The following is a 27,754-nucleotide window of genomic DNA, read 5'->3' on the forward strand; positions in this document are numbered from 1 at the left end:
TGCTACAACATTGGAACCATTGGCATTAAAGCCAGAGTAAACAAGAGTGTTTTGACTAATTCAATAAGGCTTGAAACAGGAAAACAGGATAATGAGCAGAGTGAAGACAAAACTACCATTATTTGCAGATTAAATGACTGTATACTCAGAAAAGCAAATAAACTCAGTTGGACAGCCTTAGAATTAAGAATTCAGTAATGGCTTGATACAGGTAAAATAGATAAAAAGAAGTATGACAGATCCACATTCTTTTTTGTTAACACATGAATGTTTTCATTCACAGTTTGGAGTATCTACAATGTACTTGGAAGTCCTTAGCATGTGCTTATCTGTAATTTCCCTGAAGAAAAAATTTGTATCTTGCCAGTCCTTTTATGACACTTTAGGACAATCTCTTAATTAGTGAATAGGCTTCCACTTGACATTTACTATTGAATAAAACTTTGTGATTTAATATACATCCTCATGCAACCCTGGTGCAGGGGGTCTGTTATCATCTTCATTTTATAGATAGTAAGCCTAAAAATATAGAGAGACTGCGGTCAATGCACAGGGTCTTCTGTAGCTTTGTCTCTATTAGCAATAACAGACTGATAGAAATGATGAAAAAATGTTGGATTAGTTAGCTAATAATTATATTTAATACAAAAATAAGCAATCTATTTGGAGAAAAGTTCAAATTTTTTACTGAGAACAGTTTCAGAAGATTTAAAGAGCCAATATGTAATACCAACGAGATGATAGGGATATGGAAGCTTTCATGTACAAAAGGTAAAAACATGAAATGAAATGAAATTTTCCTGAAAGCAATGTGACATTATGTATCAAGAAGAGCTCTGATGTTCATCTAAAACACACAGGCCTGGTCATGCTGGTGGTGAAAATATTGACATACTTAATAAATAGCCACTCCCCTGCTGTCCTAACACACCCTAGCTGCTGCTTCAGCCCCTCCTCATGGACTCCTGGACATCCCTGCATCCATTCTGTACCCCTGCCCCCTTACCCCCCCATCTCCAAGTGCTCCAGCAATTAGATTGGTCTTATCCAATGAGAGGGCCTCTAAGAATGTGCGACAGGTCATCAGTCTGCATCCTTTCTCAGCATCTGGCACCTTTGTCCTTAAGGTTTTTTTTGTTTTGTATTTTTATTTTTAATACCACCAAAGATAAAGGGTCTCATTCTAACCATTAATTCTGGTCCTTGGAATTAAACTGAAAAAATTAAGATTTTTTTCACAAAAGTCACGGTTTATTGTCAGGTTCTTCATAATAGTGAAAAATTTAAAACTAACTATATAGTAACTATATGTAAAAATGTATTTACATATATAAATTTTTTATATATTTCCACAAATAAATGTATACATTTATATAAATTTATATTGTATTTATATTATAATATCAAAGATAATAATTAAATCAATCATTCCACATACCCATTTTAGAGGATATAGTGTTGCTGCCACAAATAATTACTCATTTAAACAAATTTTTGATATATTAGTGGTTTAACCCTCAAATAAGAAAATCAAAATAACTCATATGCATAATAATCTCACCTGGGTAGAGTAAAGAAAATTGTTTGTTTAAAAGTGAAAAAAAAAAAAAAAAAAGGAAGAACTTACAAGGAAATAAACCAAAATGTTAACTTTTGTTTTCTCTGGTAGTGAGACATTTATTTTCTTTTCTATTTTATACCTTTGTTTATTTCTCAAGTTTTCTACAGTAGTTATTTATAGCTAGGTGCAGGAAAAAATAAACCTAGTTAAAACTATAATCTTATAGTTGACGAGACATGATGGTAAAGAGTAGACTGACTTCTGATAGCAACTTTAGCTATGTGGTTCATGTCCAAAGCACTGCTCCCACACATATGTTTTCAGGACAGTTTTCCTTTGGCCATTTTTTACCCACTGGCGATAGCATTATACCTGTATAAATATCTGAAGAACTATCTCATCTGTGTTGTAAGATTTTCTTCAGAGTACACAGATTCTATCATGCCTACTTGAAGTACAGGTTAGCCATGATGATGAGGTAAGGATGGACAAAAAAGAAGGTGGCTGTCCACTGTCTCTTCCTTAAGATTCTTGATAATACTGATTATTTCTTGCTTTTTATTCCATGAGGACAGCAGGTCCTCAGTCTCTACTTATAAAGGGTATAAATCACTGATAATTTTCCTCAACATTTGTGTTCTAACAATCATTAATGTTGCAGGCTCTTTTGAGAGCTTATGAAAGTTATTTGAGAGAGAGAAGAAGAATGAGAAAGCATGCATGCGTGCCAATATCAATGAAATCACACCATCTACCTGATTATCTTGGACTGTCTTTGCCAGTCCAACTACTTTCATCTTATAAATCCTGTCTTTGGGCTTGAGGAAGGTAGGAGAGAGTTGGCACTTCATTAAGGGTAACTCAATATAACTTTTAAACATTATAATATTCTATAGATAGAACTTGCTACTTTCTATGTATGTGCTAAAGTAGCAAATATCTATATGTTTAAAATTTAAAAATTAAAAGGCAAAATTCAGTCTTTTATGTGAGCTGTCTATTAAATATCTCTACACTTCAATGTTCAACACCCTTTGGGAAATTTTCTCTAAGTTTGTATTTCATACAACATTTTGGTAGCATGGCTTTTCTTAGGCTTCCTGCAATTGCAAAGCATCCAGGCAGTCTTGTTCCTGGGCTAACAGCCAGAAGACACATGAAAGCAATGGCAATGCCCTTTTGACTCAGAATTTATGTTTATAATCCCCTTCCTGAGACCCTATGGCTATTTTAATATTCTACTCTCATATTTCCATACTGACAGAATTGTCTCAGTGGTGAATACTCAATACTTACCCAGGAAAGAGAGAAAGAGAGATTGAGAGAGAAGGGGAGAGAGATGAGGTGATCTTGTCAACAATCTTCTATCTTTCCCATTGCTGCTCAAAATCAGATTGTTCTTGCTCTGGTTGCAAACCCATAGCTGAAATTATTTTTCATCACTAAGCACAGAGTTATCTGGGCAATTTTTCTCCCTACAAACAATTTTATTTGTGCTCGATATTCTGGTAGAGAGAAAAGGAAGATAATAATCTTAATGCAACATATAATAGAATAAAATTTTTCCTACTGATAATCTAAGGAATTCACATGTATTTTGATATGAGAAATGAAGCAATAATAGACGGAAATCAAATGGCAAGAGATATCTCCACAGTTATTAATACTCCATTTTCTTGATCTGCAGATTTTCTCATTTGGGGAAGACCCAGGGTTCTCAAGCTGGGATTTGTGTTTCATTTGATGTAGGCTAAGATAGAAGAACAAAGCAGACAATATGAATATGTGATGTGCACTCTTCCAAGTTGTCATTTTATTATGGGGTTGCCCATTTAGAAGACAAATCTTCACTCCCTCATTCCCAGCCTCCTTCAACTTTCTCTTAAGTGTCACTTTTTCCATGAAGCCTACTTGACCATGCAGTTGAAAATCACAAACTCCCCACTATGGCTTCCCCTCCTTCCTATTTGCCTTGGTTTTCGCCATGGGGCTTATCACTATCTGCAACAGTTGAATGTTTTCATCTATATTATTCATTACTATATACCCATTGATTAGAACCTGGCAGTTAGTAGATGCTCAAAAATATTTGTTGAATTAATGTATAATAGTTTCAATTTATTGAACAATTACTATATAATTATGAACTGAAGTAAATCACCTCCATATAGTGCCTTCAACCTTTACAATGACCCAGTAGCATGAACCACATTATCCCTAATTTACAGATATGTACTTTAAAGGGCAGAGATATTAATAAGTTTGTATAAAGTAATTCTGGTAAATACTAAATTTGAGCCCAGTTTTGTCTGTCCATAACTTCTAACTTGTCTTTTCATTTTTTTCCATTTTTAATCAGCTGACCTTGGGTTTAGAGCAAAAATACAACATTCCTCTGCTATCTCAATATATCATGGAAGTTTAGGGTGAGAAAAGATGTCTAGAAGATGAGATTCCCTCCTTTCCTTGTTTTTGAGCTTTTTATAAGTTCCACTGTCATAGGTTTCAAATATATATCCCTCTAAATATAGGCATGATGAATTTAAAATATGACTCATGTGAAATCAAGATATTTGACTGTAAAATTAAGTAAAGCATTTAACATAGCCCAAAAGGAACCATGAGAAGTTATTTTATATTTATGGCTGATTTGAGGGACAGGGTGGTACAAAGGAAAGAGATTTGCAAGGAGGAGGATTTTAAGAAATGACTTTTCATTTAACTTTGTAAATCAAAATCAGCATGTTTTGTTTGACAAAAAATAACACAGGAAGAAGAGAGAGAGAAGAGGGCAGAAAATTTATGTGAAGATATAATAGCTGAAAACTTCTGTAACCTGGGGAAGGATATTCAGATCTAAAAGCACAGAGAACTCCCATCAAAATCAAGAAAGATCCAATACCAAGATATATTGTAATTAAACTGGCAAAATATAGTGATAAGCAAAAAGTTTTTTAAAAGTAGAAAGACAAAAGAAGACAATAACATGCAAGGGAAAACCCATATAGCTAGCAGGAGATTTTGGAGCAGAAAGTTTCTTAGCCAGAAGGGAGTGGCATGATATATTCACAGTGCTGAATGGGAAAAATCTGCAGCCAAGAATACTCTATCCAGCAAGGCTATCATTCTGAATGCAGGAGAGATAAAGAGTCTCCCAAACAAACAAAAACTAAAGGAGTTCATGACCACTAAACCACATTGCAAGAAATATAAAAAGACTCTTTGAATAGAAAGAGGATACCAAAAGTAACCATATAGAGCTAGGAAACACAAAAGCAGTAATAATCAATATTTCTATAAAAAAGTCAGTCAATGAAGTCACAAAATAAAAGGATGTAAAATATGGCAACATATACCTCAAACATGGGGAGGAGAAAAGTAAAGAATGGGTTCAAACTTAAATGGTTATTAACTTAATATACACTGCTATATGCAGAAAAGGTTATATACAAACCTAATGGTAACCATATGTTAAAAACCACTAATAAATATCTAAAGAATAAAGAGAAAGAAATCCAAATATATCACTAAAGAAAATCATCAAATCATGAAGGAGAGAAAGACAAAAGTTCAGAGAAACTATACAGAAACAATCATAAAGCAAATAATAAAATGACAATACATATCTATCAGTAATTATTTTGAATGTAAATGGACTAAATGCTCCAGTAAAAATACTTAGGGTGACAAAATGTATAAAATTCCAAGACCCATTGATATCCTGCCTGTAAGAAACTAGTTTCAGACCTAAAGACACATGCAGACTGAAAGTGAGGGGAGGGAGAAACATGGATGTCAAAAGAAAGCTAGAGTAGCAATACTTATATTGGACAAAACAGCCTTTTTAAAAATGTTTATTTATTTTTGAGAGAGACACAGAGTGCAAGTAGGGGAGGGGCAGAGAGAGAGGGAGACACAGAATCCGAGGCAAGATCTAGGTTCTGAGCTGTCAGCACAGAACCTGACGTGGGGCTCGAACGCATAAACTGCTCATGACCTGAGCCAAAGTCACATGCTTAACCAACTGAGCCACCCAGCCACCCCAAAACAGACTTTAAAACAAAGACTCTAACAAGAGATGAAGGACACTATATAATAATAAAGGGGAAAATCTAAGAAGATATAACAAATTATAAATATTTATGCACCCAACATAGTAGAACCCACAAATATAACTGTTTTATATAACAGTTAATAACAAATATAAAGGGACTAATTGATAATAATACAAGAATAGTAGGGGACTTTAACACCCCACTGACATCAATGCACAGATCATCTAAACAGAAAATCGACAAGGAAACAATGACTTTTAATGACATACTGGAACAAATGGATTTAACGGAGATATTCAGAACATTCCATCGTAGAACAGCAGAATACACATTTTCAAGGGCACATGAAACATTCTCCAGAATAAATCACATAAAAGGCCAAAAAACAAGCCTGAAAAATTCAAGAAGATCGAAATCACATTCTGCATCTTTTCTGATTAACACACTATAAAACTAGAAGTGAACCGAAAGAAAAAATCTGGAAAGACCACAAATACATGGAGGTTAAATAACATGCTACCAAACAATAAATGGATCAACCAGAAAATAAAAGAAGAAATAAAAATGTATAAGGAAACAAATGAAAATGAAAACATAACAGTTCAAAACCTTTGGGATGCAGCAAAAGCAGTTCTAAGAAGGAAGTTTATGGCCATACAAGCTGACCTCAAGAAGCAAGAAAAATCTCAAATAAATAACCTAACCTTACACCTAAAGGTGCAAGAAAAAGAACAACAGACAAAACCTAAGACCAGCAGAAGGAAGGAAATAATAAAGATTAGAGCAGAAATAAATTATATAGAAACTAAAACCACAACAGAATGTACCAATGAAACCAGGAGCTGTTTCTTTGAAAAACCTCAATAAAATTGATAACCCCCTAGCCAGACTTAGGAAGCAAAAAAGAGAATGACACATATATATAAAACCACAAGTAAGAGGAGAGAAATAACAACCAACACCCAGAAATACAAACAATTATAAAAGAATATTATGAGAAACTATATGCCAACAAAATGGACAACCTAGAAGAAATGGATAAATTCCTAGAAACATATAAACTACTAATCCCCCCCCCAAAAAAAGTGTTAGAAAATTTGTAATAACCAGCAAAGAAATTGAATCAGTAATGAAAAAACTACCAATAAACAAAAGTCCAGGCCCAGATGGCTTCACAGACAAATTATAGCAAACATTTAAAGAAGAGCTAATACCTAGTCTTATCAAGCTATTCCAAAACAATAAAAATAAAAAAAGCAAAGAAAACTTTCTAATTCATTCTATGAGACAAGCACTACCCTGACACCAAAACCAGACAAAGACACCACTAAAAAGGAGAACTACAGGCCAAATGTCACTGATGAACATAGATGCAGAAACCTCAACAAAATGCTGGCAAACAGAATCCAACAATACAATAAAAAAAAAATCAACACAATCAAGTGAAATTTATTCCCAGGATGCAAGGGTGGTTCAATATTCACAAATCAATCAGTGTGATGCATCAATCAAGAGAAATAATAAAAACCATAAAAACCATATGATCATTTCAATAGATACAGAAAAAGCATTTGGCAAACTACAACATCCATCCATGATAAAAATCCTCAACAAAGTAGGCTTAGAGGGAACAGACCTCAACATAATAAATGGCATATATGAAAAACCCACAGCTAATATCATGCTCAATGGGGAAAAACTGAGAGCTTTTCCCGCTAAGGTCAGGAATAAGACAAGGATGTCCACTTTCACCACTTTTATTCAACATAGTACTGGAAGTCCTAGCCACAGCCACCAGACAACAAAGAAACCTTAAAGGCATCCAAATCAATAAGGGAGAAGTCAAACTTTCACTATTTGCAGATGACATGATACTTTGTACAGCAAACCCTAAAGATTTCACCAAAAATATAGCTAGAACTGATAAATGAATTCAGTAAATTCATAGATACAAAATCAATGTACAGAAATTGATTGCATTTCTATATGCTAATAATGAAGCAGCAGAAAGAGAAATTAAGAAAACAATACCACTTACGATTGCACCCAAAATAATAAGATATTTAGGAATAAACCTAACCAAAGAGGTGAAAAACCTTTACTCCAAAAAATATAAAACACTGATGAAAGAAATTGAAGACAACACAAAGAAATAGAAAGACATTCCATGCTGATGGATTGGAGGAACAATATTGTTAAAATGTCTATACTACCCAAAGCAATCTACACATTTAATGCAATCCCTATCAAAATACCAAAAGCATTTTTCAAACAATTAGAAAAAAAAATTCTAAAATTTAGATGGAACCACAAAAGACCCCAAATAGCCAAAGCAATCTTGAGAAAGAAAAGCAAAGCTGGAGGCATCACAACTCTGGACCTCAAGTTATATGACAAAGTGTAGTGATCAAAACAGTACAGTACTGGCACACGGTGCCACAAAATAGACACATAAATCGATAGAACAGAATAGAGATCCCAGAAATAAACCTACACTTATACGGTCAATTAGTTGACAACAAAGGAGGCAAGAACATACAAGGGGAAAAGAGTGTCTTAGGTAAATGGTGCTGGGAAACCTGGACTACATGCAAAAGACGAACCCCTTATTACACCTACATAAAATTAAACTCAAATGGATTAAAGGTCTAAATGTGACACCTGAAATCCTAAAACTCCTAGAACAAAACATTGGCAATAATCTCTTTAACATTGGTCTTAGAAATATTTTTCTGGATCTGTATCCTCAGGCAAGGGAAACAAAAGTAAAAATAAACTATTGTGACTACACCAAAAGAAAATCTTTTGCATGGTGATGGAAACGAAAAATCAAAAAGGCAACCTACTGAATGGGAGAAGAGATTTCCAAATCCTATATCCGATGAGGGGCTAATATCCAAAATATATAAAGAACTTTTACAACTCAACACCAAAACAAACAAACAAACAATTCAATTAAAAATGAGCAGAGGATCTGAATAGACATTACTCCAAAGAAGACACATAGATGACTAACAAACACATGCAAATATATTCAACATCACTAATCATCAAGTTAATGAAATTCAAGACCACAATGAGATATCACCTCACAGTAGTCAGAATAGAGAGAATCAAAAAGACCAGAGGTGGCTCAGTTGGTTAAGGTCTGACTTTGGCTCAGGTCATGGTCTCACAATTCGTGGTTTTGAGCACTGTGTCAGGCTCTGTGCTGACAGCTCAGAGCCTGGATCCTGCTTCAGATTCTGTGTCTCCCTCTCTCTTTGTCCCTCCCCTGCTTGCACTCTGTCTGCCTCTCTCTCTAAAATAAATAAACATTAAAAAAAAAAAAAAAAAGACAAGAAATAACAAGTGTGGGCAAGGATGTGGAGAAAATGCACCTGGGTGGGAATGTAAATTGGTGCAGCCACTGTGGGGAACATTATGGAAGTTCCTCAAAAAATTAAAAATAGAAGTATACATACAATCCAATAATTCCACTTCTGAGGATTTACCCAAAGAAAACAAAAGCATTAACTTGGAAAGATATATGCACCCCTATGTTCATTGCAGCATTATTTACAATAGCCAAGATATGGAAGCAACCTAAGTGTCCATCAACTGATGAATGGATACAGAAGATGTGGCGCACACACACACACATATTACTCAGCCATAAAGAAGAATGAAATCTAGCCATTTTGCAACAACATGGATAGACCTAGAGGGTATTATGCCAAGTGAAGCGAGTCAGTCAGCAAAAGACAAATACTACATGATTTCACTTATAAATGAAATCTAAAAAACAAAACAAACAACCATCGGGTGCCTGGGTGGCTCAGTCGGTTAAGCGTCCAACTTCAGCACAGGTCATGATCTTGCAGTTCGTGAGTTCAAGCCCTGCATTGGGCTCTGTGCTGTCAGCTCAGAGCCTGGGGCCTGCTTCGGATTCTGTCTCCCTGTCTCTCTGCCCCTTCCCCGCTAGCGCTTGCTCTCTCCCTCTCTCTCTCTCTCTTTCCCCCATCTAAAAAATAAATAAACATTACCAAAAAAAATTTAAAAATAACAAAACAAACACAAATGAAGTAGAAACAGACTCATATATACAGAGAACAAATTGGTGGTTGCCAGAGGGGAGAGGGTTGGGGGTATGGACAAAATGGGTAAATGTGAGTGGGAGATACAGGCTTCCAATTCTGGAATGAATAAGTCACAAGAATAAAAGGTAAAAAGGGTAATAATGAAAAATAACCTATAATTCCATCACCCTGAAATAACCAATGATTGTAAATTGGTGTGTATGTTTCCAAACACTGTATATTGAAATGAAATACTCTGTAACATTTTGACATTTTTGGATTTTACCAAGTTTGCTAAAATTTCACATATTAACCAACTGAGAAAATCAGTTACATCAGAATAACATGCACAGACTCCAAAGAAGGATGGTATGTTGAAATAGAGTTGTTTAATCATTATAATTTTTCCATTTGTCGCAGGAAACTGCAGATTTTCTTCCAAAACTTTAAGGGGAAACACATAATAAGGCTTTAGTTAACCCAAACAATTGTTGGCATTTATTTATCTAAAGGTTAGGATATTAAAAATAGTCTACTGGGGCACCTAGGTAGCTCAGTTGGTTGAGTGTCTGACTTTGGCTCAGGTCATGATCTCACGGTTTGTGGGTTCAAGTCCTGCATCAGGCTAATGTTGTCAGTGCAGAGCCTATTTCAGATGCTCTGTTCCCTGCTCTCTCTGCCTGTCCCCTACTTGCACTCTCTCACTCGAAAATAAATAAACATTAAAAAAATAAGTAGCCTACTATTGTCAGAACTATAATCAAGCAATGCCTAATGAGAGATCATATGTAAAAGGAAACTGACTTTGAGATAGACATGCATGCCTTCTTCCCCTTAAATGCTGTGTTTTGGAACTCAAAGTTAAGATTCCCAGGAGGCTTTTCAATGCACAATACAAATGGGCTACTGGCTTCCACATTTCTTTTGTTTACCCCTGAATTTGCTGACAATTTCTGAATTATTTGATTGATTCGTTTCTAGTTTACTTTTGGCACATTAGTCTGGCTTGTGTGCTCTCTAAAAGCATTTATAGGGTGCTTAATGCCTGATACTGGAACACATTCATAATGTTACAGCTCCTACTCAGGAGGACTCAGTTAAGAAAGAACAAATGGTCTCCTTCTCTCTCTCTCTCTCTCTCTCTCTCTCTCTCTCTCTCTCTTTTTGTTTGTTTGTTTGTTTGTTTGTTTGTTTGAATCTCTTTACTGCTGGCTCATGATACTATAGGGTCTGATAATCCCTCACATGCTTTTCAGTGATTGATGATCAAACCTGCTCAGTTTTTCAATCTAGCATTTTAGAGTCCTTGATACTTTTTAACAAACTCATTGGAATCAAGCCTTTGCTAGCGAATAAAATAAGTGAAGTAAAGCAATAATTTATATCAGGGCACACAAGGTTTTATCTTTGTTGCCAACTCTAGTCAAATGATGGGTAGTTTCTGTCTGAAGGATTTTGATGCTATCCCAGACTCTGTGGGAAAGACCACCAAGGTAATTGGTCATGTGTAGAAGAGTTCAAGACACATAGGAGTTAGATGATATAAGGAAGTGAAGGGAGAGGATTCCTGGCAGAGAAGCAAACATGGACAAAAGACTAAAGGCATGGAAGAGCATGGTGTATATGGAGGGCAGAGAGAAGGGTAAAAATGCAAGAATTTCAAAGTTCCTAGAGCTAAATTTTCAAAATATGAAGCTGTGAGAGATGAGAATAAGGAATCAGGCAGGGTGGTCCATGCTCAGTTAAGGAGCTTGGACTTTATCCAGTTGATTAGTCCTTAGGTTTTAAGCAGGGAAATGATGGGTTTGCTTAGCATAGAGTTTTGAATAATTGTTGTAGTGGTGGCTTTGGAGGGACATAAAGTTCAGCAAAGATAGGGTGAATTTTTAGGGTATTTTTTGCAGTATTCCAAGACAGATAATTTTGGCCTGAACAAGGATTGCTAATAGAAGTAAAAAAAAAAATAAAGAAACATTTGGCAGGAAAATTTACACATGGCTAGGGAAGGATGAAGCAAAGAGCAAAGCTTGAAGGACTCGATGGATAGTGAACAGCACTGGTGATTTGTTAAAAACATAAAGAATTGCTAAATGTTTAGGCTAGACTATAGGACATAATACTGTAGGTCATCTATTACTCACTTTTTGTTGAAGATGTTCATATAAATCATTTTTTTTAATTTTTTTTTAACGTTTATTTATTTTTGAGACAGAGAGAGACAGAGCATGAACGGAGGAGGGTCAGAGAGAGAGGGAGACACAGAATCTGAAACAGGCTCCAGGCTCTGAGCAGTCAGCACAGAGCCCGACGCGGGGCTCGAACTCACATACCGCGAGATCGTGACCTGAGCCGAAGTCGGAGGCTTAACCGACTGAGCCACCCAGGCGCCCCTATAAATCATTTTTTAAAATGCATGTCTCCTATTTCTGAGAGATACCAGAAAGCAAACTATGTAGGGTATGAGATCAAGGAATATTTTATATTTTGGGTGATCTCTACATCTATCTATATCTATCTATCTATCTTTTGCAATAAGAAAAAAAGAGTCCATTATAAATAATAAACATAGCACAGAAAATAAGTGTCCCCATATCACCATAAGCATGATGGTATTACTTACTGTCAAACTCAGGATGCTTTTATTAATGAGAGTTGTAGTGAGTGAGTAAAGAATTAAAATTATTATAAGTTTTAAAAATATTTATTGATATTTTTATTATAAAACTTCTTTATAAAATAGTTATGTATAAGATACTATAAGTACAATGAAATACTAAGAATACTATAACTATAAAATAGTTATTTAAAAAACTATTTACAAAAATAAAACTCTAACAATATTTGTTTAAAAATAATAATTAAAAAAATATTAGAATAAGAAACAAAACCAGATGGAACACCAGCACAATAAGCATAAAGTGGAACTGTCCCTGGCAAACGAGAAGTCTGGTTACTCAACTTATGAAGTCAGAAATGGACTTTATGTGCTAATTCCTGATGTAATAGTTTCATTATCTCCTTTTGTTGTTCACTCATTTCTGCTAGGGATCCAGCAGTGAATGCACAAATGTTCATGGGCTCACATTCTAGAGGCTGTCATGTAAACCCATGCTTTCCATGTTTCAGTTGTAATTCTAGCATTGTCTCTTCCATCACTGCCCTAAAAAGAGACACTGGCTGGCTCTGACTGTAGTAGAACATTCTGCTGGTTGGGAAAGTAACAATATAGGAATATACTGTGGATATGTGCTGGATACATTCTGCCATTTGGGTAGATCCAAAATGTTGGGGTCCATCTTAGGAGAAGCAGCTCATCAAGGCCCAAGAGGAAATTACTGCAACCTTCTGAGTTTCAAGGGATCCTCAGAATTGATGAATCCTCAGAATTTTTTTGTTTAAAATATATGGCTAGTTTGATAGAGGCAAGAATAGAATTTTGGGCCTCTGATTCTTTGAGGCAAGGTGGAATCTGTTTCTCATTAGTCCACAGCTTTTTGCTCTAGTTATTATTATTTTTTATCATTCAAAAATAGTTACTGGAAAGAAGGGAAAACATTTCTTATGCCCTTGTAGTATTTGGTGCCCTCCTCTTTCTTAGTATGAAGTAGAAGAACTAACACTTCAGAGTCAGAAAAGTGTGCCTTAACTTTAGGCATATTAATATCCCCTGTGTGTCAAATTACTCAAATCACCTTATGTGGTTGGGAATAATATTGTGAGTGATAACATTGTGTGCAGCATTAAGTGAGATGATCCAAGTAAATTGCCTAGCACAGTGTTTGACAAATAGTAGGTGGCCAATAAGTGGGAACTAGGAGAATTATTAAGGAAAGTATAAAAGGCTTCATGTTGGTGAGGCCAGAAAACTGTCACATAGGCTCCTTTATCCTCCATTTCAGCTTCCTTCCCGCTCCTTCCCCTCCCAACCCAGACCAGCTCCTATTACCAGTACTTGGGGCTTTCATGATACGGTTAAACTATCCTCTTTTCCTGGTCTAGCATCTTTTGTTCTTGATTTATCTTCCTCATTTCCCTCCTTCCAGATTTCCTAGTCTTATAACTTATGCTTTTGCTGCTGCCTGCTATATCTAACCTTGTAAAGGTTCTGTTAATGTCATTTATGCCAAAATGTTAAAGACTAACATCATTTTCATATGCTAGTCTTGCCAGCACATAGGTCTACTTTAGTAAAGGTCAATATCATAACCTTAGAGAACAAATGCAGAACATAAGTTGGAGGTATCAGCAATAGGGACAGAGGAGATATTTTCAAAGAGAGGCATGGCACTCAAAGATAACAATAAAACTAACGAACAGCTAACATTTATTGGGTGTCTATTTTGCACTGAGTTTTTATATGCATTGCCTCACTGAACTCTCACAACTAATAAATTCTGTACTATTATTATTGCTATTTTTCTGATGAGGAAAATGCAGCTTGAAAGGGTAAAGCAAATTGCTGAAAGTTATATACACCTAGTAAGTAGAGAAGACAGGTTTGGAATTCAAGTCCATCAAACATCACTATCTCTCACATGCAATCACTTACAAGCTAAATTTTCATGAAGACAGATGGCTCTGTGCTCTTCCTATCATTTGCTAGAGCCTAGTGCAGTGCTTGACACATAATAAACAAGTAATTGTTGGTGCATGAATTAATGAATAGGTATCTATTCTATCATAGCCTCCTCTTCATTTACCTCACTAGAATCATCTTTTGCTTGGAGGCTCTCCCTTGTCCAATATTCCAAAACTCTGAGCTTCCAGTAGTCCATGTACACCATTCCGTTTCCTGATTTCATATCTCTAACTTGCTATCCTATCCACCTGCAATTCTTCCTTTCCCCAGAGGTCTCTCAGTTAACTTCCACCGAGCCTGTAACACGGAGCTCAGGAGTGGTCTACTTCCATAAATCTTTCCATTTCTCTGACCTCTCCTCCTATCCTCTTCCTCACTGTCTCCTTTCCTCTTGCCACCATGGCCCAACTTGACAGGGTTCCTTCCATGTCTGTGTCTTCCACTAGACCATGGTGTATTTGAAGGTAGATGTCTGGCATATTTCTGTATAATTTTTTTGCACCTAACATATTTTTCTTCTGACACTTCTCTAAAGTTTATTTATTTGTTTTGAGATGGGCGAGGGGTAGAGAGAGGGAGAGAGAGAATCTCAAGTAGGCCCTATGGTGTCAGCACAGAGCCAGACACGGAGCTCAAACTCATAAACCATGAGATAATACCTAAGCTAAAACCAAGAGTCAGACACTGAGCCACCCAGGTGCCCCTCTTCTGACATATTTTATATGGTTCTGGCTTAGCCAAGTGTATCAATTCTAAGGTGCTTTTTTTTCATATTTTAACATCTTTGAAATTGGGATACATCTTTTAGTTGATGGAATCTTAAAATTATAATTGACAGTGTTTTTTTCTGACTTAGTAGAAAAAGAAGAGTTGATTGAGTCCTATAATCAATGGCAGCTTCGAGTTAACATAATGCAGTACTAGATAATAAATAAAGGTTATACGAATGAAGGAATGAATAGCAATCATAGCCCTCCTCAAATCATATTATTATTCCTAGTTACAACCTAGCACCACAGACAGTGTGGCAGGGCCACAGTTGAGCATCGTTCTTTACTTATGCTGAACTTTCCTAGTACAAGTAAGACAGGCAATAAACTACCTCAAATTATTCCTAAGCATTTCTTTCTGGAATTACATGATTTGTTCCATATGCTTGTCTTTTAGGTGAAATTGATCTTCAAATTCTTTCCAAAGTGCAGGCTCAATATCCAGGAATTCATATCAACAATGAAGTTGTTGAGCCAAGTGGTGAGCAAATTGCCAAGTACAAAGGTACCTGTAACCCATGGTGTTGTATGTCAAATCCTATCCCAAATGGCTTATCATTCCAAATATGTTGCCTCAATCATTAACAACATAATTGCTGTGATATATTCTTTGTAAGCTTACTGGGAAAAGAACATATTTAATTTTTTTTCTTGACAGACATGACTAACACCTCAGAAACATGAACAGTGAATAATTAGACTTCCTTTTTTACCGACTTTTCATCTATTCCCTGGTTATCAGCTATTATCGTTGATGTTTTTTCTTAGAGACGTAGTCATTAATTCATTAATAAATATTTAAACAGAATCCTTGCTCTTAAAGAACTTGTGTTTAATGGATTATAACAGGAGTCAGCAAACTTCTCTGAAAAAACACACAGTCAACATCTTAGACATAGAAGGCCACATGATCTCTGTCACCACTAATCAACTCTACTAATCAACTCTGCACAAAGGCAGCCATAGATGATACTGATAAACTAAGTGTTCATATGTTCCAATAAAACTTTATTTATAAACATTAAAATTTGAATTTTATATCATTTTCACATATCATGAGGTATTATTCTTCCTTTGATTTTATTCAGCCATTTTAAAGTGTAACGACATGAGATATAAAGGATAGGCATAAAGTCAGGAAGTACAGTAGTATATATATTTTAGCTTGTAGTCCATTTAGAAATAGGTGGTGGACCAGATATCGTCCACGGACCATGGTCTGCTGACTCCTGGGTTACAGAATCATATCACTTGTTTTCCATTGATAAAATTCACCAGTTGATTCCTCATCAACACAGAGATAATGTAACCTATGTCTGATAAGTGTTCTCATTATTTCTTACTGACTCTTTCTTTCATCTCTAATTTCATTTAACACTAGAAAAAAAATCAGTATGAACTCTGGTCTTCCAGAGCTACATAAAAAAGAAAAATGTGCTTTATATCTGTTATGTATATAACATTGATTGCATTAAAATTCGAAATGGAAATGGATTCTGCATTTGCAATTAAAATTGATGGTGTGCCACCTCTTCCCTGTATTTTAGAGCTTGTAGCCAAGACATCAAACCTTGAGAACATAAAGTTTGTTTGGCATAAGGAGACATCATCTGAATATCAAAACAGAATCACAGAGAAAAAAGAAATTCAGAAGTGGGACTTTATTCATATGATTCAGGTAAGAAATATTTATTGTTGTATATTCTCAGAAAGGAGATTTTTCAGAAATATGTATGAAGAGTGCCTAATATTATACCTTTAGGAAGAAAAATGAAAATCTGATTTCTGATTTTACAAGTGAACATTATCTGTCCAAAATGAGGATAAAAATGTTTATAATACTAAGAGATTCACTCTAACACTCAAAAAGCTAGTTTTTTATACGTGAATTACTTTATAGTTTTTTTTTTTTTAATGTTGGTTTAATTAACTTTGTAGGATTGAAAGTTCATAGGTAGGTTTGAGGACAGTAGAGTGTAACATATCCTAGCATAGTTCATCAGTAGTTCTAATGGTCTGGATGGGACTCTGATGTCCCAGAGTTTTTCTGAATCCTCTTGCTTTTGTCTTATGTTGGTGACCTGGCTAATGTGCATGTAACTGAAGGGGCATGTTAGGTGATTTGTCATGTCAATAAAGTTTACTAATACAGTCAGCCATTCAGTAGGAATTTATTTCCATAATCCAGCACTGATAGCGTATTTCTTAGAAATACACTAGAGTATGTCTTGGAAAGGACATGACTATTCATTATATGGTATGGGGACACAATTACGAGAATCACTGATATTTCTGGATAGCATATGGGTGTATAATCTTTGGGTGTTGACTACCATTAGAAAATGTGTGTACTTTAGAAATACCAATATTAACAGCAAGAGACTTCTTTCTTTCTATAGTCCATAAGTTCAGTCATCCCAAGGGAATAAACTTATAAGAAACCCAAGGAAGAAATGACTCTAACATTGGCATATCCAAGCAGTCCTACACCTCTGCTCTCCTAGCTGACAAAATCTTTTACCTATAAGGGAGCACGTAAATTGTCCAGCAAGCGTATAATGTTTCTCTATCAGACTTACTTTCCTATTTCCTCATATATCTATTTCATACCTCCTTCTCTCTCCTTACACTTCCTGTAACCCCTCCCTCATGATTCATTCCTAACTGATGACCTTACTTCATACTGTATAGTGAAAAGTGAAATCATTAGATGGAAAGTCATCTTTTACCCTCCAAATTTACAAACATAGCTGCTCCTGTACCTACCATCTTTTTCTTTCATCTTATTATAAAAGTGTCTTTTTATCAAAAGCCAATCTCTCCACTTGTGCTCTGGATTCAGTTCTTTACCTGTTATAAAATGTTACAGCTTTAGAGATCATTCTCCCATTTCTCAAAATTTGCACATGTCTTCTTTCTTAGAGCAATTCTGCTTGCTCTGCATTACTATACTATTCTATTTCTCTATCTTCTTCTCTGTCTACTCTGCATTTTATGGGTTATATTTTTGTCTCTTCATTGCTCCCTATAGTCTTAACACTCTCATGACATTCTTTCAACTTAATACTCACAGTTAACTTCAGAGATCTCAGTGTCTATTAGATCAAATTTCAAAGAATCTATTATGGGCCACCTCCTCTTTTTTAGCCAGGTCACATCATAGACTGTTAGGCATCTTATGGATTAGATTATGTATCTGGGTATCTCTCCCTCTGTGAACAGCATGGAATGACATGAGACTAAATATGGCCCCGAAGCAGCACTGGCCATGTGCAGGTCCATTTTATCTCATTCATTTATGTGAGAGGGACACAGTTTAAGTTGTATTTGCTTTATGCAGTAAATTCTGTCATGGGCATCTACATAATATATTGAATTCTTGTCCAAGAGAGATGGAGATGAGATATAAGAAGTAAGTGTCTGTGGGAGTAGATTCCCAGGATGCAAGCTCTGGGGAAAATTTTCCACCGTCAGTGTATTCCAAGCTCTACCTGTATTGAATGAAAAGGCCTCTCCCTGTGCTTCACCAGATATAGTCCAGAGTTATTTAAAAGTGGTGGGTTGACCCCTAGCACCTTGTGACCAAGCATGTAACCTCATGCTTTATTCAGTCCATTTTCCTAGAGAATCTGTCAACATCACAGCCTGCCATATTTCCTGTGATTTAAAAAAAGCATTTGTGAGCATATGGTGAAGCTAGTGCAAAGGGCTTAATTTTAAAGCAACGTTCCATGAAATGGGGTCTGTTTTTATGGTGCCAGCACTATCTTCTCCCATAAGAACGATAATTCACAAAATATAGAGTACGCATAGAATCAATGCCCCCATGTGGAGAGGAGACTAAGTATCTCCAGCTATAAATGTCTGTGTTATTGAAGCCAGAAAGAGTAAATTTAAAACAACTTGGCTGTAATTGAGCAAATAGCATAGTTTTCCCTTTTCCCTAATATTTTATCACATTATTACTCTCTCTTTCCATATAACCTCTTTAATATTTAAAGTGTTTTGTTGAGTAAAAATCTACTCAATTTGAACATCAAACTTTCTAGTGAATATCTAGCCCAAGTAACAAAGACATTGATATAGAAAAGTGTCTAATTTCTCTTTTCCTTCATTTCTAGATGCTGTATTATGTAAAAGATATCCCAGCTACCCTGAAATTCTTCCATAGTCTCTTAGCTACCAATGCTAAGATTCTCATTATTCTTGTGTCAGGTAAATTTTTTACATTCATCCTGAATTTTTAAACAGCAAAAGTGCATATGTGCTTGGATATATGTATTTGAAGGCAGCTGCTATATTTTGTCTTTGTTATGAAATTCTTGACTTGGCTTCTGATCATAGTCAATTAATACAGTATTCAGAAAGTCCTTCACGATGGTTCTCAATACAGGGAGTTTAATGGAATTAAATGTCTATTTACTCCTTTCTCTTGGGGAAAATTTGTCTTTATTGTCTCTATATAAATTCTTCTTTATATAACATGGAGCAAATAGCACTAATAGGAATTTTTTTTAATGAGACCGAAAATAGTAAATATTTCTGTTTACCTCCTTTTTGTTTCTTGAATATCTCTTTTCCTTCTATGGTGTTTATTAATACATAAATACAGGCTTAAATATTTGGGATGCTTTCATATTTGATTAATTTGCATTTCTAGAGCTATTGTCAATATTGTTCATGATAGATTTTCTCAAATAACCAAAAATTGTTCACTTATTTTGTGTTATTATTTTCCAAAGAAGGCATTTGATCATGTCATGTTGCTCCCACTATATAATAAGTACCACACAGAAAATGTAAGCAAACATGTTAATAAATGAAACACTGACACTGTCGAGTTCATTAATTCACTACTTATTTCATTCAGCATTCTTTGTGGATTGTGCACACAGTGGGAGTCAGGTTGATTCTACATATACAAGAGTCTTTATCTTCCTAAACTTATATCAGACCCCGTACTCAAAACCATAACTCACAACATTTATCTATTCTTAAATATGAGGAATGACTTTAAAGATGGCAAGCTTGCCTGTTGCTTGTAATCCTAGGCTTGAACTCATGTGGCAGTTTTGCAAATGAGAGCTCCGCCATACAATCTCTTCCCCAAAGGAACATTTTGATAAACTATTTTTATCTCTGGTTGGTTAAAAATACCCATTTATGTGGGAGAGTTCTATCTTCCCATTTAGAAGGGCTTATGTAAACCGGATGCTTCCTACTAACCTCTCTCCAAATTAAGACACTTGGATAAAGCCTTTATAGTACATTTAGGAAATGTAAAAATTAGTTGTCACCATTGAGGGCAGTCTATTCTTGATAATCTGTGTCAATAGTGAAGAGAAAGTGTTACAGACAGAAACAGCAATTTATCCAGAAGTCATGTATGTTTGATTTTAGGATATATTTCATATCAATAGCATATCCACTCTTATTTATATTTTGTTTACTCTTAAATATTTTCAGAAGTGAAGTATTTCAACGTCAGAAAGCAGTTTTCTATGAGTCTATTTCTACCAATAGGAAAAAAACAGACTAAGGTTTAGAAAGTGGCATGAGTAGTCTACAAGCAACTGAGAATTGACTAAGTGCCCTTACAAATACAGTATTCTGCTCACTATCTCATGAATATATTAATACAATCCATGGCTTGTTGGCATCAAGAAATATGCAAACCAAAACAGGCACAGTGAAATGTATGACGACACATGCAGCAAGAATGCTGAGGCACTTCCTAGCTGTGTGAACTTGGTCTGTTAGCCTTTGTTTATTCCAGGGCTATTTCTGGATAATCATACCTATGTTACATTGCATCTATGTATATATGTGGTTCATATGTACTATGTGTATGTACATTAATGGGGAAAAAATCAAAGAAAGGGAATAAAGACTCAACTATCAGTGAGCTTTTTCTTAAAAAAGTATTTTGAATAAAAGTTAGTCTGTGTAGTTTGATTTTACTAAGTTTGTATTTTACTACCTTTTTCTTTATGCAGTAAACAACTCTTCATTACTGTACCAAGCATGGGAGACAGGTATCCCAAAGAAGAAAAAATTGTTCACAGATACTGTTCCTAAACATAAGAATGTAACAAATAACAAATGTCCAACTATTAAAGGGACTTTAAAGACCCCTACCTTTATCACATACACTTTTTTTTTTCTTTTTTCTTTTTTTGTGGCTAGCAGCTAGGTTTGAGAATGCTCAATGGGTCATATGAGGTGACTGAGCAACTTACCCCCTCATCCCTGTATAAAAACCATTGCTCTAAACTGCCCTTCTCAGTCCAAACTATGATTCTTGAAGCCCCACTCTCCATATTTGCGTTATGAAAACATTCATTAAATTTGAATATTGCCCTAAAACTTGGAACACACGCACATCAAAATGGTTCACATTAAGTTCTATTCTTATCTAGCTTCTTGCAGTCACTTTCTAAGTAGACTTTGCTTCATAATTACCTGGAAGTGAAAAAGCCTGTTTGCATATTATCCTTGTTTCAGGGCAGTACTGTCATCCATAGCTACACTTCAATGCAGAAAATTGATTGCTCATTATAGACAGATTCAGACAAGCCTGGAACTAGTCACTAAATTAAATTTCTAAGAATACTCATCTAGATAATATCTAGGCAGATAATGGTATTTCTGGATTATTATCTTGCTCCAAAGGGTTGTCTTAAATATGCTACATAACTAAGGCTTTTTCCTGTCTATTTCAGTCAGACAACTGACCTGTTACTAAGTTGACAATGTATTTCTCTGAATAGACTGAATTACTGTTTTCTGAGTACCATAGACACCCACCTTTGCAATTTATTAGATCATAAGATAATGAAATATGGTGTCAGTTTCTAGATTTAATTATACAGAGACCTAGGATGGCTATATGCACCATGTGTACCAAGGTATTATGTGCGTTCAGCCATATTCAAAACAGTACATAGCCTGTGTTCTCAGTTCCTTGTTGGCTGCACAGTATAGCTGTTGTGTAGATTTGGTTCATGCAGCTTGTAATGAGTTCTTACAGTCAGTCACTGGTAGGCAATGAAGGATGCAGATGACTATTACTTTTTTTCTGCCTTTGAATGGCTCCTAACTAATGGAGGATTGAGACATGGAAATACTTGGAGCAGTATGCTAAGTGTGTTATCAGAGACATATGGGGAGTTTCAGGAGAGCTCCTTGAGAGCAGGAGTTCTGTCTCTTTGGCACCTAGAAGACAGACACTCAATAAATATCTGAATTGAACTGAATAAATTATTTTTTTAATGTTTTTATTTTTATTTTTTGAGACAGAGAGAGACAGAGCATGAGCAGGGGAGGGGCAGAGAGAAAGGGAGACACGGAATCCGAAGCAGGCTCCAGGCTCTGAGCTGTCAGCACAGAGCCTGATGCGGGGCTCGAACTCACAGACTGTGAGATCATGACCTGAGCTGAAGTTGGACGCTTAACTGACTGAGCCACCCAGGTGCCCCCTGAATAAATTATTTAATAACAATTTATTAGAGCTGCCTTATAATATTCTAAACTACTAGTTCTGAATGTCTTTCTACAAAAGAGAGTATGTTTTAGCTAAAACCTACTACATGATGGACATGGAATCAGAGGATATATTAAGTTCTGGAGATCTAAACATATGTTTAATAAACAGGAATAAAAGACTCAACAAAAAAGCTACACATACACACATACTCGCACACATACTACAGTGTATGCTGAAACAGGCAGACAAAAGTGATGAAGGGTAGGCAAGTGAAACTCATTAGGAAAAGAAAGAGAAATTGATATCGTAATTAAATGACAGAGTTTACTGGTCACCCTGTTAGAATACATGTTGCTTGAGGGAAGAGAGGCTTTCCTCTGTGTTCCTTAGTAGCCCAGCTCAATAAATATTCATTTAATTATAACAAGCAGAAGTTCCTGGTTATACAAAGATAAAATATTTGATTTGGATATGAAAAGGAAGAGAAATAAGGACAAAGTGGATTTATAAAGTGAGTATCTCACACTACAATGATATCGGGGGCACCTGGGTGGCTCAGTCAGTTGAGCATCTGACTTTAGCTCAGGTCATGATCTCACAGCTCAAAGGCTCCTGCGTTCGGGGCCCCCATAGGGCTCTGTGCTGATAGCTCAGAGCCTGGAGCCTGCTTCAGATTCTGTGTCCCTTTCTTGCACTGCCCCTCCCCGACTCACACATGCACTCTCTCTCTCTCACTTTCTCAAGAATAAATAAACGTTCAAAAAAAATTTTTAATGATATCAGTAGCACAGTTTTCTTCAAATATAGTAGCCAGGCATTAGTTGAGAGAGTTGCTAATTAAAAGGCAACGTTTCTGGTTAAGGAGTATTAGCCAGAAGGAGACAGTTTTGGGTTTTGTTTGTTTGTTGTCCTTCCCTCTCCATACCTGACTAAGGAAGGAGGCAAATCATGGTATGTTATTTTTAATACAGTGGGGATAAAAGAATCTCATTTATATCATGTTGGAGACAAAAGTAACACCATATGTTGTGCCCACCAAAAGCCATTATGATAACGCATCAGTTAGAAACTGTATAATTGCTCAGCTCAGAAATGGCACCAAGTCACACAACACTGACACCAGCAAATTTTCTGCAATCAGTGTTTGGATTGTTTTGTTTTTTTTTTCCTCTGGCAGGTTAAAAATAAAAAATAATGATAATAGAGCCTCTCCTCAACCACTGAAATATTTACTTTCTTGTGAAGTCTTATTGGTAGGCAGATTCTTATTTGGGCAGATGATCACTCTCTTTGGAATGAAAGAATTTTTAATACATAATTGTGACCCTAATTTTTTTCCCCACTGGACTGAGGTTTCTTTTTTTTTTCCTGCTTAATTCCAGTTGTACCTTCTAGAGAATACCCTGCAATTATTGCTCCCTCTTCTGAAGTATTAGTAGAATGTCAACTATCTAGACTATTTAAATTTTACCATTTCCTGCCTTGGATAGTCTCTTTTGTTGACGTCAGTTAGGAGACTTTAGCCTAGTCCATGGATGAAGGCCAGGGGTCTTTGAGCATCCAATAATTTTATGCAGAATGTATGCATATATATTGTTTGTGTACTTTTATGGAGAGTTAATCATTTCATTAGACCACAAAAGAGGTTTGGGAACCAAAATACCTTAAGCCTTTGAAATCTTCACTGATAATCCTGGAAGCTCACAGAAAATATAGGCTTTCCCTTACATTGCTTCGGCCAGGTCCAACTTAATTTCCTAACACTTCAGCGATGTTTATTTACTATGTGCCTGTCATGGTTCTCAGTATCTTTACTTATTCTTGCCCCAATTCTATAAATAAATTCTATTATTATCCCTATTTTGCAGATAATAAAACTGAGGCAAAGTTTCATAAAGCTAGTCAGAGGAAGAGCCAGCCTTCATATTTAGGCAGTTGGGCTTTAGAGACCTTCTTAATTACTACACTGTATCAACTGTGTATATAACATCCCATTATTACATGCATGTATTAGAGGCTCCATAAATAATAGATGCTCATTTGTGTTAATTTATTAGTATTATAGATTTCCAAAGAGCAAGCTTGCTTTTTTCAAGATTACAACCAGTGAAAATACATTATCAAACTAATTCCATATAGTATTCATTTATTTTGTAAGTACTTATTACTCATCTGCCACGTGCTTAACGTTGTGCAGCAATTCACTTCAATTATCTCATTTAATAACTGTAGTTCCATGTGAGGTAAGTATGGTTATCCCCACTTTACAGATGAGAAAACTAAGGTTCTGAGAGACTAAATAATGAATCTCATCTTATTCATGAAGTGTGAAAAGTACATTCCAACCTGTGTTTCTCTCTCAGAGGCTGCATCTTGTAGCTTCTACACTGGGCTGGGTTTTCAATTAAACATAATAGACATTGCTAAAACATCTTCTAAAGCTGGCAACAAAATTTCTAGGAATCAGCCTCATTTTTGGCAGTCCAAGGCAGCATCTTAGAAGTGGAGACATGAGAGGCTACCTCATCTTCCTTTTGAGAAAATCATGATTGTATTTATTGTGCTCTTTCTTTCTATTTCAGTTATTAACCTTAGATCCTCTCCTCTGAATGCAAGACTCACATAAACAACTGCCTTCCTCCAATCACCAATGGAATATCCAATAGAGATATCAATAGATATCTCAAATTTACATTTCCAAAACCAGACCCTGAGGATACATTTTAGACTGCTCCTACTTCAATCTTCCCATTTCCAACAATGACAGTTCTCTCTTTTCAGGGGCTTGGGCCAAAATCATTGGGGTCATCACTGACTCTTTGTTTTCACTCACACCCAGTATCCAAATTGTTGGCAAATCTCACTGGATCTAGAAGCATAATAATAAAGAAAATAATCGAACCACTTCTCATCACCTCCAACTTACTATCATCTGTCACCCAGATTATTGCATAGCCTCCTTACTGTTCTCCCAGTTTCTGCCCATATTCCCCTATAATCTATTCTCATGTGTGTGACCAAGTGAACTTATTAAAATGTAAATCAGGTTAAGTCACTCTAACGTTGTGTTGTCCAATATGAAAGCCACTTTTGGCTATTGAAATTGGTATTTAAGTGAGCTGCAATGCAATAAAACTTAAAAATCACTTCCTTGATCACACCAGCTGCAGTTCAAATGCTCCTTAGCCACAGATGGTTAGTGGCTACCATACTGGACAACACAGATATAGAACATGTTCATCAATACAGAAAGTTCTATCAGACAGCACTACAATGGCTTCACATCTCGCCCACATGATTTGGCACCTTATCTACTCCCCCGACCACTCATCCAACCTGTCTCCTTCTACTCTCCCCCTTGTTCACTCAATTCCAATCTCACTGGTTCCCTGACTAGTGTTTAACATGCCAAGCATGCTCCTGCCTCAGGTCCTTTGTAGTTGCTCTTCTCTCTATCTAAAGTAGAGAGATTATTCCCTCTGATATCTACATGGTTTGTTGTCATGGGGTGCCTGGGTGGCTCAGTCGGTTAAGCATCCAACTTTGGCTTAGGTCATGATCTCACAGTTCATGAGTTCAAGCCCCGCATCAGGCTCTGTGCTGACAGGTCAGAGCCTGGAACCTGCTTTGATTCTGTGTCTCCCTCTCTCTCTGCCCCTTCTTGCTCATGCTCTGTCTCTTTCTCTCTCAAAAATAAACATTTAAAAAAATAATAATAATACATGGTTAGTTGTCATGTCTCTGCCCAAATGTCACATTATTACAGAGACTTTCTGTGACCACCCTATATAAAACAGCAATCCATCCAACTCTTTGACCTTCCTTATTCCTTGCTCTAATTTGTTTTTTATTAGCACTTAGCAGCATCTGATATGTGATTTATTTACTTGTGTATTTAACTTTCTTTCTCCCTGCTGTGTACTCCTTAAATTAAGCTACCCAAAGGAAAGAATATTTCTTTATTTGACTGATTTATTCTAAACATCTACTATAGTGCCTGCTAAAGTAGGTAAATGAAAATAAGAATAAATGAAAGCATGAACTTTGTTCTGTCACACAGGAACCAGTGGCTGGGACAAGCTGTGGAAAAAGTACCGATCCCGCTTACCCCAATATGACCTCTGCCAATATGTTACATCGTCTGACCTCTCTCAGATACTGGACAAATTGGGGATTAAGTATGAATGTTATGACCTTCTGTCCACCATGGACATATCTGATTGTTTTATTGATGGCAATGAAAATGGTGACCTGCTTTGGGATTTTTTGACAGAAACCTGCAACTTTAATACAACAGCACCACCTGATCTCAAAGCAGAAATTATGAAAGATCTGCAAGAGTCTGAATTCAGTATAAAGAAAGAGGGAAAGGTTCTTTTTAATAACAATCTGAGTTTCATAGTGGTTGAAGCATAAATATCAATTATGAAACTGTATTCAAAAAGTTGTATTTCGAATAATGTTGATCACTTATTTCTATATTAAAATTACAAACACATCTTCTAATATAAATAGACAATTTTGTCTTATATATAAAACTTAGAGAGTTCCAAGAAATTCTCAGATTTCCATGAAGAATCATGTATGATACTGTTGGTCTTACCCCATTCCTTCTCCAGGTCAAGAGGCCACATTCAGGCTAAGCTGGAAAAATGAGCCAACTAAGTTTCACTGGCCTATTGACCAGAAAATTCTTTCCATTTGTTGATTGTACTGGAATTTACCAAAATTTTAATAAAACATGTGCTGTGGATTCTTTAAATACTAAGAAAGTATATATTTATTGATATATAAGAAAAAGTATACGTTTATTGATTTTTCCCCTTTTGTGAAGAATTGTCTGTGCACATACCTCTAGTAGTTTCTATCTTGTTGTTATTGATTACTAAAAGTTAGCACCTTAGGATATTACAAAATTAATTCTTTTTCATGTGTTCTGTTTCCTTCCATTTTGTTTTCTCTTTTATCTTTATTGTTTACCTTTTTATCTTTGATTTTATAGTGTTTTGTTTTTTGAAAAGCTGAAGTTTTTCTATTTTATTCAGTCAACTTTCAGAGTTTTTTCCTTTCTTATTTTCTGGGTTTCTGACACATTTTAAAAGGCCTTCTTAAACCAAGCTTTTGGAATATTAACATATTTAATTACAAAAAATTACAATTTCACTTTTTTTTCTAAAAATAAATCTTTGTGTAGGAAGCTGGGAAGATTGCAGAATAGAAGGACCCTAATCTCCTGTCATCCCAT

At 35.6% G+C, this 27,754-nt stretch overlaps 1 protein-coding gene across 1 annotated transcript in view; it reads left to right on the forward strand.

Moving 5' to 3' along the window:
* Window positions 1–27,280, forward strand: part of HNMT (histamine N-methyltransferase) — a 45,906-nt gene extending 18,626 nt beyond the window's left edge. The window contains exons 3-6 of the mRNA XM_042948630.1: window positions 15,421–15,528; window positions 16,571–16,701; window positions 19,145–19,238; window positions 26,570–27,280. Of these exons, the coding sequence (XP_042804564.1) occupies window positions 15,421–15,528; window positions 16,571–16,701; window positions 19,145–19,238; window positions 26,570–26,925 (689 nt within the window). The 3' untranslated portion in view covers window positions 26,926–27,280. The remainder of the gene's footprint in view (window positions 1–15,420; window positions 15,529–16,570; window positions 16,702–19,144; window positions 19,239–26,569) is intronic.
* Window positions 27,281–27,754: the final 474 nt, after the last annotated feature.

The sequence above is a fragment of the Panthera leo genome, chromosome C1, assembly GCF_018350215.1.
Source record: "Panthera leo isolate Ple1 chromosome C1, P.leo_Ple1_pat1.1, whole genome shotgun sequence".
NCBI classification, from domain to species: domain Eukaryota; kingdom Metazoa; phylum Chordata; class Mammalia; order Carnivora; family Felidae; genus Panthera; species Panthera leo.